This window comes from Molothrus aeneus, chromosome 1 (genome assembly GCF_037042795.1).
Source record: "Molothrus aeneus isolate 106 chromosome 1, BPBGC_Maene_1.0, whole genome shotgun sequence".
NCBI lineage: Eukaryota > Metazoa > Chordata > Aves > Passeriformes > Icteridae > Molothrus > Molothrus aeneus.
Window position 1 is genome coordinate 49,875,645 of NC_089646.1, and position 15,332 is coordinate 49,890,976.

Below are 15,332 nucleotides of genomic sequence, written 5' to 3' on the forward strand. Positions count from 1 at the left end.
CTTAACATGTTGGTTAAGGATTAGGGAAAGTTTTCATCTCCATATATCTTTGGCAAGGTTAATACAAAGTTGATAGTAAATCTTGCTTAAAGTGCTTTTACATATTGGGTTTGTTGATTGCGTTTTTGTTTTGCTTGTTTGGTAATATTAAACTCTGTGCAGTTGAATCTGAAACAGATCTCTTTTTGGTGTTACCTTTGTCTGAAATAATCTTCAGTATAGATCCTTCTTATTTGCTTTGTTCAGTGTAGCTTACAGTTAAGGACTTGATAATAGTAGCTTTTAAATATAGTCTGAAAATAGTAAATCTCTGGTTTCTATCTCAAATTGAGGCACCCTACTGTATTCCTAATTAGCACTGGACATATGTTGTGGTCTGTTAGAGGGCTTCCTGCCAGCCATGGTTTTATTGGGAGAGTACAGATTGATTGAGTGAAAGCTGTTTCAGTAACTAATGCTAGTTTGCCCAGATGCTGTTTAATTGGGAAATGATACTAAAAGTAGATGTTTCACAGGATCCATTAGGAAACCTTTTTTTTTCTAAAACACACCTGGGAGATTGTGTTGAAGTACATACTTACCTTCTATTCTTTTAAAAACAAGGGTGTTTTCCAGAACTCTTGGTGCTTCTTTTGCAGCATTACAGCTTGATTTGAATTACATGCATGCAAGACCAGATTTACATTTTGTAATTGGTTGGGTGCTTGCTATCCTAAGAAGTCTGTATTAGGCAATAGCATGAGATATTTGGCATAGATGCCACTGGAGGCTTTATTCTTATTTATGTAGTTCAGTTTTATAATTTAGATATCAAAACAAGTACTAGTGAAATAAGTGGAATTGTCTGGTAGCACAGAGAATGCGAAGTAATATGTATAGGAATCCAACATTGATTAAAAAAAAAGGAAATTATATTGGGAATGGGAATAAATGAAGATTTCTTTTAGTATGACTTTTTATTTGAATGATTTAAAATGTCATTAATTGTTTTGTTGGTACAAGTGAAAGATGAAATAAGGCAAATTCAGCTCTGTGTATCTAGAGGCAGTTTGCCATGGGAATGAATAGGGGAATCTAACTTCTATTGCCTCTCATTGTCAGCACAGAAATTTTTGCTTACGAACACAAATGAAATAGAATGGATTTTATCCCCCTTTAAGGTCTAAAATGACCTAAATGCTACATAATTGCTTCACTGTATACATTGGTATGAAGTGTTTATGTAATCTCACATCTCAGCATAATGTTATAAACTGGGAGATAAGAGCCATTAAGAAGGAAGCAATTTGTAATTTATATAGAAGTGTCTACTTTTGTTAAATACAGTCAGTATTAAATATCAGACCAGTATAATGTCCATATTTTAGCTAAGAAATCGTTCATTTCATCTTAGTGTGAGTCCATTTAAAGTCTTACTTTGATTCATACTTTAAAAAAATGCAACAGCAAAAGTAAATACTTGACAATTTCTGCAGTTTGAGGGGTACAAAGAATATTCTTGAAAATAAGTTTTGGAATGAGGTACATTTCACCCTATATATAGTGGCTTTTTTCACCGTCTTAAAAACTTGTCCAGCATATTTCAAATGTATGTAGGGACAGGAGTCATTTCAAGTTTCTTGCCTGAAGTTTGAATTTTTAGTTTTCAGTTGAACCTGTAATTTTCAGCATTCATTGATGGAAAGTAAGGGGAAGGTTTATCCTATTAATGCTTGTATTTAAAGAGCTGTCAGCTGTGATGTCTGTTGTGACATCCTCAGTTCTGTCTCCTTTTCCATGCTGAGATGCACTTTCTGAAGAACCAAGCATTCCATGAAGCATTAATTCAAACTAAAATGCCCTAGCCAAACATCTTCATGTAGGATTAGTTAGAAATAAAGTACATCACTGTACCTTATCTAAGGAGTGGAGAACTTAATGTGGAAAGACACAGTGTTGTTTCTGGGATCTTTACAGGGCTTAGGATCATTGTGGAAGTGCACTCAGGTTAAAAGGTCCTCCCCAAAATGTTGTTTGATCCATGGTTCACCTGTACGTGATGCAAATCAGACTCTTGAATGGTCTTTGCTAATCAGAGAAAAGGATGATTAATTTGATTTGCCTGTTTGTGCTACTTTATATATCCAGAAAGAGTAAGATATGTGCTTTTACAGTTATTTATTAAATTGTAAGATTTTATCTAGGAGTTTTGCCTCTGTGGGTGGACAGTCGGGTTCAAGTTTAAATTGTCATTTATGTGGCAATAAAATTCTAACTTAAGTGAACTGAAGAAAGAAGTTGAATTGTATAAAAACACATTTAATTTAAAAATTGCTTTTTTTAAGAAAGAAAATACTAGCAATGGTGAGTCAGCTTCTTGTGAATTACTAAAAAAGCAGTTTTATACAAGTGCCATAAGGAGTGGGGTACTCAGTTTTATTCAGAAATCCTTAAGGATCTCCAGTTTCCAGTTGCCATAACTTTAAAGAATCTTAATGAGCTGTAGTTACTAACATGTGTTTCAGCTTCACATTTTATTCATTTAAATAAAATAGTAAGTACGTGAATTATTAATTGTATTGGTTGGCTTATGTTAAACTTTTAATTATAATTGGGTATTTTTAACTTCATTTTCATAGTGGTGAGTTTTTACTGAGGTTGAGTTGTCTGCAACATAGGCAAGAATTCAAGTGTGTACAAATTGTCAGCTGCCAGCACAGCAGGTTCGTGCAGGAGGCACTTTTTGCAGATATTGTTTGATATGTGAGCTCTGGCTCTGACTGGAGCACACAGAATTTAGTTAAGTCCACAATGCAAGACCAGTGTCAGTGGACTGATACCTTTTTAGCTGTTTCTGATGATTCTGTTTTTGTGTGAGTGTGTGCATGTGTGTCTATGCACCTTTTCTTCTTTGAACTTAAACGTACTTGCTTTTACCCTGCTCTTAATCTTGTAAATTAAAAAAAAATTATGCATGAAATGTCCAGTGTACATAAACCTATATAATCATATTTGGTATAATCAAAGAACTACTCTGAAGATTTTTGCTTCTGTTTAATATTCAGTTTCTTGTGCTTAAGCTGAATCTTTTTGATAAATACTCTCTTGTTCGCCTGAGCAGCTATTGCAGCACTTTGATTCCATGGTCATAGATAGGGTTTATTTAATCCTGTTATTGCAGCTTCCAGACATCACTCCAGATCCACTGGTGCCCTCTACGCTCCTGATGCTTATGGGGCCACAGGTGAAGGATGAGTACCCTTTGCTGTCATCTGTGCAGTCATCCTGGATTTTTTTTTCCCACCCACTTGGTTATTCTCATAGTTCAGTTTTAGAAAGCATTATTTATATTAATTTGAGTTTTGTGGTTTTAATAATCCAGATAGATGTGTTTATGTTGCTAGATGTTGTCTCCACCCTCATTGTCCAACGTTAATCCTTTTTTTCCTTAACAACATTTTTTTACTTGCAGAAAAACTTTTTTTAGTTTTTTATTTTTTTAGTATTTGTAGAGCATTCTTGATGCATGTAGTTTTCTAATCAACAGTCTCGATAGCCTTCCTATTGTATTTGCTTTCTTTCTAAATGAAAACAAAAACCCAAAATGAAGAAGACATTAATTTTTGAAAAAGCAAAACTTCTTTCAAATAAAACCATTGTTTTGTAGGGATTTTTCCATGTGACATTGGAACAGAATGTTTGTAGGTGACTGGCTTTTTACTTGAATTCTTATTTTGTCTGTACCACTAAAGACTTCAGAATGGAAATGGTTATTTTATGCACTACATAACATACTAAAAATGCTAAGCAAATGCTTTTCTTCTACTTGGGTTTTTATAAGTGAATGTGATATTTACATCCCAGCTTTCTATTCTGATGGAATTCTTTGTATTTCTTTTTGTTGTTGTAACAGGTACTGGCTTTGGAATTAGTCAGTCGAGTAGATTATCATCATCAGTCAGTGCTATGCGAGTCCTGAACACAGGTTCTGATGTGGAAGAGGCAGTAGCAGATGCTTTGGTAAGAATCACACACTTACCTTGTGTAGGTTACAGGTCTTCAAGTGTTTGGTTCCTGTACATTAGCATGCAAAAGAACTTGTAAATTACTGTTTTATTGGCTTCTCGGGGGCGGAAAAAAAAAAAGAGAAACTGAGTTGGTGGAGCTGCAAGTATTGGAATTTTCATTCCCTACAGGAAAAAAAAAAGTTTTAACTTTTGAGAAGCATGCTTTTTTTCATGGCAGATAGGAAACTGTGTTGGAGTGGCCTAAGGAGCCACTTGAGCAGGCAGAAGTAACCAGCAGTTTCTCACAACAGCCAGAAAAACTTCAGGATAGGTTGAAGGCTTGTTAGAGCTGGGAATGATGACAGCTAAAGCCCTCTGCTTATCAGAAGCCTGGGTGCCATTTAAAGTTTTTCTCTCTGACAGCAGGTGAAATTGGATGCTGAAGAGAGAAAATGATGGCTGGGCAGCCAAGCCCCACACAGCCACTCTCTCTCTCCCCCACTACTGGTGCCAGAGGGTAAAAGGAGGGTAAAAGCCAGAAATCAGGAGGGTAAAAGCCAGAAAACTTGTGGCTTGAGATAAAAACACTTTAATATGGAAAGCAGAACCCATGCACCCAGGCAGGGCCAAACAAGAAATTGTTTCAGCGCTTCCCATGAGCAGGCAGGTGTTCAGCCATCTCCAGCAGAGCAGGGCCCCACCACATGTAGCAATGACTTGGAAAGACAAACACCATCACTCCAAACATCACCCTCTTCCTCCTTCTTCCCCCCACTTTATATCCTGAGCATGATGTCACATGGTCTGGAATGTCCCTCTGGTCAGTTTGGGTCACCTGTCCTGGCTGTGTCTCCTCCCACTCTCCCATTCCCACCCCCAGCTTCCTGGCCAGCGTGGCAGTAGGAAAAGCAGAAAAGGTCTTGGCTCCATGTGAGCCCTACTCAGCAATGAGGAAACCTCTCTATATTATCCAACATGTGTTCAGCACAAATCCAGAACACAGCCCCACACCAGCCACTGTCAGGAAAATTAGCTCAGCCAAAACCAGCACAGCACGTAGCACCTCATAAGTTTAGTTTTTGTTTTCCTTTGTTTTCAAAATGTTACACTAAGTTAAAACTAGTTATTCTCTTTCTTAAGCTGTATTGTTCTTTAAAAAGGTGGCTGTGGCTCCTCTGCCTTCCTGCCCCTGTAAGCCAAACTGAACACTATGATGTATTTTGCTGTTCTGATACTTACATCAGCAAGCTGAAATCCTCAGTTAAAGTCCTGATGCTATGAATCAGATACATTTTTATCAATTATTGTATGCTATTTGCATCTCATTAAATACTTGTAAGTATCTGTTTTCTAGTTACCAGAATGCTTTAAAGGAATGGTTACTTCTCTGGTTTGAGAAAAACTGTTATTTTAAAAGTTAGTAAAAAACTACAAATTAGACTCTAAATTACAGTCAGATATAACTCAATAGAGAGGAACAAAATTTCAAATTCTGAAGAACACTGTCATATTCTTAGTATGACTATTTATTGATTTCTTAGTTAATACTTCTTTCTTGACATATTAGTTTAAAATTTGTGTACCTTCACTGGCATACAGATCAGAATATCTGTGAAATCTTGCATAAGAAGTCATGGTGAAGTTGAGTGCATTTTCCCCTTTCTGTTATTACGAACTTGCTAAAAGTTTTCAGCATTAATGCTGGTTTGTAAACTGGAATTCAGTCTGGATTTTGGAATAGGGAACAATAGAAAAACAATCTATGGAACATGGAAATTTTCTGGCTATAACTGGAAAGCATGTGCTATTGTACTTTCCACACAAGTGCATCACAAAGAGTATCTTCAGTACTTTTAGCAGCCTCCTAGTTTTCAAATTTGCTGGGCAAATTATCTAGTAAGTATAGAACTTGAGGAGAAAATCATGTTTCCAATGACTGCTCTTGAGGCTTTAATATGTCCTGCTTTGTTGAAGCAATAAAGCTTCTTCAGAGAAATGATGCTGCTAGAAATGTTAGAAGAAAATGAGTTAGTATATTGTAACTAGAGTGTGACATTACAAAGAAGGATCAAGAGGAGCATAATTTTATTATTGTAGCACTTGCATGCCTGGTTCCTTGCCATGTTCTAAATGGTACAGGTTGTCCTGTACATATGGCTCCATGTAAATGGAAGTCTGGTAATAAACACTCTTATTGTTTTACCATAGACTGAAGATTCACACTCATAGTGGTATTTTTAAAAGGTAGAATGTAGAGTCCTGTCATATGTAATATAAATTCAAAAATATTCCAGGTTGTGTTACTCTTTTTTGTTTTATGAAAAATACTTGGCCAGTTTTAGTGGTGGTGAAGCCAAAGAGGTGTCAGTCTTCTGCCTAAGATCTCTTTTGAATATTGCTATATAAAATGCAGTAATAATGGAAATCGTTCCATATTTTTGTCTTTTACTTTAGTACCATCCTTGGCATTTCAGATTCATGTACTGAAAAGTTTTTTTATTTTTGCCTTATGGTGTCTCTTTACCAAAACACTTAACATCTCTGTGATTTTTCCCTTCAGTTATTCTCTTGCACATGTATGTATGCTCATTCTGTTGACAATAAGCCTGCTTCTTACCTGTTGTATTGATCAGTTTGTGATTAGTATTGTGATATCCTTTAAGATATTCCATGGTTAAAAATGAGAGCCTTGTGCAAATGGCAGTGGTAATTAAGGGGAAAATGATCACTTATACTACTGCTTCATTGAGTATGTAACGAAACTGAGTTTTTAAATGCTGACTTCAGCTCCAGAGTTTGAATGGCAAGAGCTGTTTTGCAGAGGTGTGTGGGGTTTTTTTCATTTTAGGATAAATAGCTTTTCTTTCCCCCTTCTGATCTTTGGTATGTTGTGTTTTGTTTTGTTGGCTTGTTTTTTGTTTTAGGAAATTTGGAATTTTGCATTATGTAATCTTTTTTTTTTGTAGAACATTACTCTTATTATTGCAATGACAAAATTTAGATACTGAATAGTTCAAATCAAGGTTTGGTCCTTAACTTAAAGTTGATTGTAAAGTAAAAATTGACTGCATGTGTTAAGTTAATGTGTTCATGCTCAAATATCACCACATAAGACTCAAAGATTTTGACAGAGAAGTCTTTGTGACCAACCTGCCCATGATATGTAATATTTTACTGGAAATGGAAACTTAGCAGACTACATCTTGACAATGTGCTAATCAGACAGAGAGAGCTAAGAACAAAATTTACAGTAAGACTATATATTGTCCAGTGGCAGGAAGTTTATTACTCACAGTGCTGCTATGCCTTACCTTCCTGTTCTCAATTTCTGTTTCTTTTCAATAATTTACTGCTAACAGCTCTTAGGAGACATACGGACTAAGGTATAGAAACTATTTTTCTTCTTTAATAGTTTAATATTTTGATATTAACATGTTTGATACAAAATTAGCTAAAATGTCAAAATTTGTGTAGACCTCTGATTCTTAAATTCTGTAATGTATATAAAGCTATGAAGTGAAAGAACTAACTTGCAACAGTCTTTTGTCACCCCATTATGCAATTTTATGGGTTCTTGAAAAAGAACTAAAGTTAAATATTTCCTCAAACGTATGTCTTCTCTGCGTTTGTTTTGGGTTTATGTTTGGAATATTATGTAAGCCATATTCAAAATATTTTCATTAACTTGGTTTGACCTGCTGAATGGTTGGAGCCATTTGTCACTGCAGGGAGTAGGGCTTACACCAGTTATTCAAACTGTTGGTCTTATGACCCACTCTGGGTATGTTGTATTATCCCTTTGAGAATCAGTGCTGATCTGGGCTGTCTCTGTACAATAGAAGAAGCCCGTGCGAAGAAGATACGAATCGTACGGGATGTACTCAGATGATGATGCCAACAGTGATGCATCAAGTGCCTGTTCAGAAAGGTCCTACAGCTCCAGGAACGGGAGCATCCCAACCTACATGAGGCAGACAGAAGATGTGGCTGAGGTCCTGAACCGCTGTGCCAGCACCAACTGGTCAGAGAGGAAAGAAGGCCTTCTAGGCCTGCAGAACTTACTAAAGAACCAGAGAACTCTAAGGTAGGACGGCATCTCAATAGAGAAACATCTTGTTTCAGTGTTGGTGGGAGGCAGGGGGGAAGGAAGGCAGGGTGTGTCTTTGAGAGTAAGATAGGAGAAGGAACAAGGAAGCTTTTCTCACTTCTGGCTACTAGTGCATGTTTATATACTAGTGAATGTGGGGAATTCCAAATAGAGAATTATTACCATACAGAGGGTTCATAAGATGCTTCCATCTACTATCAGTAGAAGGCCTTTTTTTATTATTACCATAATTTTGGGGATACTTATTCAGAAGAAACAGTTTACTACTCACTACTAAGAACACCTTTTTCAGTATCTGCGCTGTTACAAAAATATGGTATAATACATGAGACAGTTTAAAAGAGACATTTGAAGAGGTTTGAAGTCTCATTTTAGATGAAATTTATTACATTTTTATCCATGTCTCAAATAAAACCTAATTTACTAGATTACTTGATTCAAGATTTACTAGTGATTTCACTGATTGCTATGCATTAGTGTTCTAGCAGAAAATAGCAGTTGACTAATGTATTGTTGGGGAGTTGACTAATGTATTGTTGTCATTTTGACAGTCGTGTTGAGTTGAAAAGATTGTGTGAGATCTTCACAAGAATGTTTGCTGATCCTCACAGTAAGGTATGTGTAGGTTTTTCTTATTTTCAATAAATTTCTGAAAACATAAATTAAAAGAAAGGCAGTTATGGTAAATTATGTCAGTGATATTTGCATATGTAAAATTTGCCAAGCAAAAGTAGTTAATGGTATCAGATTTCAATTAACTTAATTTGGAGTTTTGAACAAGATAATTTTCCACCCTTTTTCTGCAGGATCATGGAAATAAAGCGAAGGTCAATGTCATATAAAATGCATTAAAGTAGTTCAGGAGTTTGCGCTGAAAATCTGTGTTTTTAAGAAGTTGTTGTTTACAGAGGCCACTTCAACACAAGTATAGATTTTCTCTCAATGAGAAGAAAAGGCTCAGCAGTAATTTAAGTTACTAATTCAATTGTCTGACTAAATCATACATAATCAGATAAACTATGCCAAATGTGTACTTACTTATTTTCTAGGACATTATGTATTGTCATAGCTTATGACATCTTCCATGAATTTCATAGATAGGACTGGGAGTTGAGACTGGTGAATAATTTTTACATAATTTTTTAAATATTCCATAAGGAGACTATGCTTATATATAAAAGAAAATGTGATGATTTATTCACTTTTACTTAGGTAATGACTCAATATGGATGATATAACAAGGAAAACAATGCTTCTGTTTCCTAAGACAATTAAAATCTTTCTAAGTGAGTTACTTTGCATGATAGTAATTTTACAGTTTTTGTGGGAAGTGGGTTACTAGTACAGCTTGGTTAAACATCGCAGTTTTTCACAGCAGAAGGAATGCAGGTAAGGAAAGAGCCTAATAAATGTAATGATGTAAAAAAATACCTAACTTTATATTTTATTTAATTATAGGCTTGTTTGGAAGAAGTGGTGTCTTTTATGTTGAGTATAACATGTCCGACTTTGTGTCACTATTTCAGAATTGATAAAATTGTGAATTCATAATAGGGTATTATTTCAGGAGTATTGACTTTTCCCAGAAGAATCCTGAAAAACTACTTTGATTATGCAATGCATTTTACATGTTTTTAAAAATATGTAAAATTCTTTATTATTGCTGCAATGGAAAATTAAATTCAGAGTGATAAGAGGTCTTGACAGGTTAACTTTAGTGTTCATCTGCCCTCTTTATTTTTCCTGTTGGAAAAAGTGGCAGCTGCTATCTCTGGCACCATGTATTTTGGAAATAACTTGCACTGCCGACAGCAATGTGGCATTAAAGTTGATCACATACTGCAGAAATCCAGAAGAAAAGACTAAACTAAGCAGTTAAAAAGAAAAAAACATTACATAAAAAGTCAAAGCAGAGGAAAGAATATTAAATATTGAAATATTGCTGGAATATTTTTTTTAAATGAAGTAATTACCAAATTGTTAATAGCAGCTTGGTTTAATTGTGCTTGTTCTGTGATAATTAGTATTACAGTAATGTATATGTCAGAGCTAGAAGAACATTTTACCTTTTAAATATGCTGTTAAAAATGTTATGTTGACTTGTTCTAGTTGATTGTTCTGTTTACTGGCCACTGTGATACGAAAAAAACGTAGTTTCAAGAAAATTTGGCCTGTGTTGTAACCTGTGGTACAGCTGTTCCAGTCCCTGAACTTGCCTGCTTTTTGGTGTTGCAAAACTATTAATATGCTATCAGACATAAGTATTAAGACTATCTTTAAGTATTAAGAGTTCATGAGCTGTGATTTTTTTTTTTAATCACACACATACGCCTACATAAATCTCATCTTAGACTCTACTCAAGTGTCTGTAGCAATTATGCTGTCACCACTTTTGTGGGATTTTATAAGGTTTACTTTTAACATGATACCTGGATGGAGGGAATTGCATAGAATAAGAGAGTAATAATATTTGGAGGAGAAAATAGGAGAATGACTTAAAGGACATGCCAAGTGCTTATTTTAAAATTAAATTGGGTATCCCAATAAAATTACTTAAATTTGTCATAAAAGTTTTGAAGTACCTTTTTTGTTTTATTTTGGTTTATATTCCATACAGGAACTTCGTATTGATGGCCACTAATTTGTGTGTTTTTATCTTTTTCCCTTTTTTGTTGTTTGTTTTGTTCTGTTCTGTTATTGTTTCGTTTTGCATGCTGTCCCCTGTGTTGGAACTCTCTTTAGAGAGTAAGTTGGTTCAGTATTTGTTGGAAGCCTAACCTTACTTTGCATGAATGTGCAATTAACCCCTTTTCTCTATTTTTCTTCCCCAAAGAGTTCATGCAGTGTCAAGCCTTTTGCAATCATAAAATGCTATAAACAATTAGTAAAATGTGTGGTAAAGTTTCGAGATGTGCTTTATCTACTAATTAACTGACGTTGTTTGGTTATGCATTCCTGCTTTGTATTGTGGTGGTTGGCACATCTGAAATAATTCACTTTAGAGGTAGATCACTTATAATTATTTTCATATCTGTTTATTTTTTCCCACTGTCAAATTATTATGAACTTCAACTTTAGATGGTTGATTTCAGTATTTTAGTTTGCATCATAAAAACAGTAACTGCAATTTTTGCAGTATCCACATACATTCTTCAACATATAGGTACTTGAGATCCATTTTCCATTCCAAATTCATCCTTTACCTTAAATGCTCTTTCAGCCTTCTTAAATTCTTCTTGCTGAGACAAAATGATATGTTGAGTATTTTTTTTAAATGCAACAAAATTACTTGACTTATTTTTGTCTAAACGTTCTCTGTGGTAAATCTAAAATGAAACAAACCTTTAAAACAAAGCTGAGTCCTCAATTATGTGTATTTTTAACAGCTAAAACATCAGCACAGGATCTTCAGAGTACTTTAGCCTTAATGAATCATAATTCACTTTACAATGATTTCAGTTTAAGCCACTTTTACATATTTGAAGTGTCATAAGAAGTCCATATTACTCCATCAAGTCAGAGCTTGTAACCAGTTTGTTTGGCTGCCATGTTTTAATGGAAAAGCCATGTGTGTCAGTGTCTGCAAACTCAAAGAAACAGGTACAGGTTTAAATTCTGTTGAGCTGTGTAGTTCGATTTGAAGGATTTTGTAAGACACCCCACACACACACACAGTGTAATCTTTATAGCACCAGAATTTGTTTGCCTAAGTGTATTTTCCCCTTACTTTAGGGCTGTGAAAGCCAAAGACTCCATATTACAAAACAGAAAGTACATACTGGTTTGGTTTTGCCTCTATCTTATTACTGTGGCTACTGCTTGTAGCCACAAAATTCTGTATAGTTTCAGTTTAGCCTGAGACAGAAGATGTTTCCAGTCTTGCACATAAAAGTCTTGTCCAACTACTGGCAAGGGTAATTTTGAAATCTCAGACTTGAACATACATCTACACAACACAGAAGTTGGCAGGTTTGGGGTTTTTTTTCCACAATTTTTAACGTAATTTGTCCCAAAACCAAAGTTAAATAAAGTAGCTATTCCTGATGGGCTTTATATTGAGTAGGAATTTGTGTTGTTTTCTTTCTAACACAGATTTTCAGTATTTAAGATATCTACTAAAATTTTTTCCCAAGTCTCCAGTAGATCCTGAAAGAGTCATAAAATACCTGGTTAAAAGGGAACCTCAAGCATGGTCTGGTCCAACCTTTCTTGATAAAATGAATCTGAATCTGTTTTTTGTTTCTAGAGTAAATTTGGAGGCACTACTCTAAGAGATACTTGTTTGGAATTTTTTCCACTTTATGGTATGAGTTTGCTTCCCCTGACTTGATGATCATCATGAAAAACAATCAAATTTCCTCAGCAAAGAAGGTGTGCAGCAGCCTATGCCAGCTCCTCCTTACTTGCATCGGTGCTGTGGAACAAAGTCTGCTTCCATGACCTAGTGTGTGCAGCTGTGTGAGGTGTGATCACAATTTGGGGTTTTCCACTCTCACAGAAGCAGCAGCAGAATTTGGCCTAATGACAAGGCAGGTCAGCTGCGGGAACATGTGGGTTCTAGCCCTTGCTCTGCACCAGCTCTTCTAGCCTTGCACACATGCCATAAACATTCAGGAGGCAATATCTGCCCAACCCTGTTTGCACCACAGCAATGCTGCTGTACCCAGCTCTGTGCTGGAATGTGTATTGTGAAGGAACCTTTTTCAGCTCAAACACCCATTTTTCTTGTCAGAGAAACAAGAGACCCATGGGCCACACAAGTATAGAGTGTATACATCCTGATTTCACTCTTAGGTCTGGAAAAAACTTAAAACAAGTCAGATATATTAAAAGAGCTCTTTAAACAAAGTTACCTATTTGTCACACCCTCCCTTCCCTCCAAAAAAAGCCCTTCTTCCTGATGTGAGTCCAATTAAAAAATACATGGTTTTGGTTCTTTTGGTTTTGTTGTTTTGGTTGTTTTTTTTTTTACCTAATGCAGTCTTTTCAACATTATTTGCTGAAAAGAAGACAATGGATATTATGTTTTCAAAAAAATAAAACTATTTCTGTGTTTTAAACACCTGCCAATCTGAAATCTATTGTGGTTTTTTTCCCTACTGTGGTGAATAATTTTGTGTTGGGATACCTGCAATAGTAGAAGAAGCTTTTTCTCTTTTACAAGTATTTTCTTAAAGGAATTGGCCAGCTGTCATCATTTTGCAGTATTTAATAATGCAGATATTTATAATTAATATTTTGCCAAAGAATTCTAGCAGCTTTTTTGGTTTTAAAAAGAAAGTGGTTTTGTAGTCTTTGAGTCATATGACAAATCAACTTAGTGATAGATCTTGAGAGGGTAAAAAATAAAGTTTTACTGGAAAAATTGAGGTTGCGCCAGCCATCACAGTAAGCATTCCTTTTCTTGACGAAACTGCATGGAATACCTAACTGTCAAACTTCTACAGAAGTCGGCTAACATTTCCAAAGTACTCTTATATCAAAATCTAATGAAAAAGCAAGGCAGATTTCTTTCTTTTCCTTCCTTTTTTGCTTTTTTTCCCGCTTGGCTGCAAAACACTGCCTTTCTCTGCCTCTGATTCCCTTACTGCTTTCTTCGTTTGTAAGTTCAGCATACGTCAGTGTCGCTTCCTCTTTTGCCCCATCCTACCCTCTTTCCATCTTCTTCTGCCTTGTAGGTGTTCAGTATGTTTTTGGAGACCCTGGTCGACTTCATCCAGGTCCATAAAGAAGATCTGCAGGACTGGCTGTTTGTACTGCTGACACAGCTGTTGAAAAAAATGGGTGCTGATTTGCTTGGGTCTGTACAAGCAAAAGTTCAGAAGGCACTTGATGTCACAAGGTAATGAGCTCTTTAAAAAGTAATAGTAACATATTTGTTAGCTATTTTCAAGGGTTTTGCTGCCTTTTTTTTTTTGTGTGTGTGCTGTTTGATTTCTGGAAAAATGCACAGCTCATAGCAGATCTTGAAACTTGAGTAAACCTTATTGCTTCCGCAATAGTTTTGGTTTCGTGAAATGACTCCTAATTGAAAGGGTTTGAGTCCTCAGTGCTGAACAATTAATATGATACCACTTACCTGATTCCAAAATGTGCATTTGAACTGTGTATGTTTGTTGTTTCACCTTGTGTTCAGTGATGTAGAAATTGTGTTTGCACTTCTTTATTTTGCTTGTTTCACTGGAATATTCATCTCTGCATCAGCATTAACTTTTAAGGAGTTACGGTAATAATGGATTTGCTTTCTGTCTTCCCTTCCTTCTCACCAGACTTCACTAATAGCCTGATTTAGAATCAGAATTCTAGCATATCATTATTATATCATTCCTCATTACTTGGATTACCTGTTCTAGCTATAGTTACTTCATAGCAGGAATTCCTTAAGTGTTATCCTGAACATGCTAGGTAAATGTTTCTGAAAGGTCAGATACAGTGGCAGCTGGTAGCAGTTTCAGCTCCACTGAGAAGGGTGAGGGCTTATTTGGTGCATCTCAACAGTTCTTAAAAGAAAATTTAATGTAACTTAACATTATTTTGTTTGTTTACAGGGAATCTTTTCCAAATGACCTCCAGTTCAGTATTTTAATGAGATTTACTGTTGACCAGACCCAGACACCTAGTCTGAAGGTAAGACTTTTTAAGCTTGCTTTGCAGACAGAAATTATCATTAATAGAAATTTGCTTAATTTTTTAATTTGGATTATTATTTTTGTTTTGTGTAAAAACAAAGAAAAAGAAAAGGTTTTCAATTAGTGGATTTTGTTTTTATAAACTTTCAGACAGTCAAGCCAGCACTGCAGGACCAGCTTCGCTCTTTTTGGAGCTCAAAGGTTTTTGTCTGAATTACTGTCTTTATTCTTAACCCTATGTGAAACTCTTACAGTGTTACCAATAATTTGTATTTGAATGCATTGTATGCTGCTACTAACCTTTGCGAGAAACTTGAAGCATGCAGATGCTCAGTTTTAAACATGACACTAGTATGAAAATGTTTGCTGCAAGAGAGATCTAATAAAAACACAGTACAGTAAAAATGAACAACAAAAATGTGGCTGCCTAACATCAAGCTGGTTATGCAAACTCACTCTATCAAGTCTTTCCTAATTTTATGTTTGTGATTTCCCATACTTTTTTCCCTAGTTCATATATATATTTTCCTGTGTTCAGCCTGATAGGCCTTGAATTATTTTAAATTATTCTAATATTAATGTGAACTTGAGTTACTATATTAAAAATCA

At 35.3% G+C, this 15,332-nt stretch overlaps 1 protein-coding gene across 16 annotated transcripts in view; it reads left to right on the top strand.

The window, feature by feature from the left end:
• Positions 1-15,332, top strand: part of CLASP2 (cytoplasmic linker associated protein 2) — a 145,882-nt gene that overhangs the window by 106,196 nt on the left and 24,354 nt on the right. For 8 of the 16 annotated variants that reach the window (XM_066556887.1, XM_066556919.1, XM_066556984.1 and 5 more), the window contains 8 exons: positions 3,161-3,223; positions 3,893-3,999; positions 7,346-7,369; positions 7,826-8,070; positions 8,646-8,709; positions 13,773-13,936; positions 14,643-14,721; positions 14,874-14,924. In XM_066556887.1, the coding sequence (XP_066412984.1) occupies positions 3,161-3,223; positions 3,893-3,999; positions 7,346-7,369; positions 7,826-8,070; positions 8,646-8,709; positions 13,773-13,936; positions 14,643-14,721; positions 14,874-14,924 (797 nt within the window). The remainder of the gene's footprint in view (positions 1-3,160; positions 3,224-3,892; positions 4,000-7,345; positions 7,370-7,825; positions 8,071-8,645; positions 8,710-13,772; positions 13,937-14,642; positions 14,722-14,873; positions 14,925-15,332) is intronic. The other 8 variants (XM_066556895.1, XM_066556952.1, XM_066557009.1 and 5 more) reach the window with 2 other exon arrangements.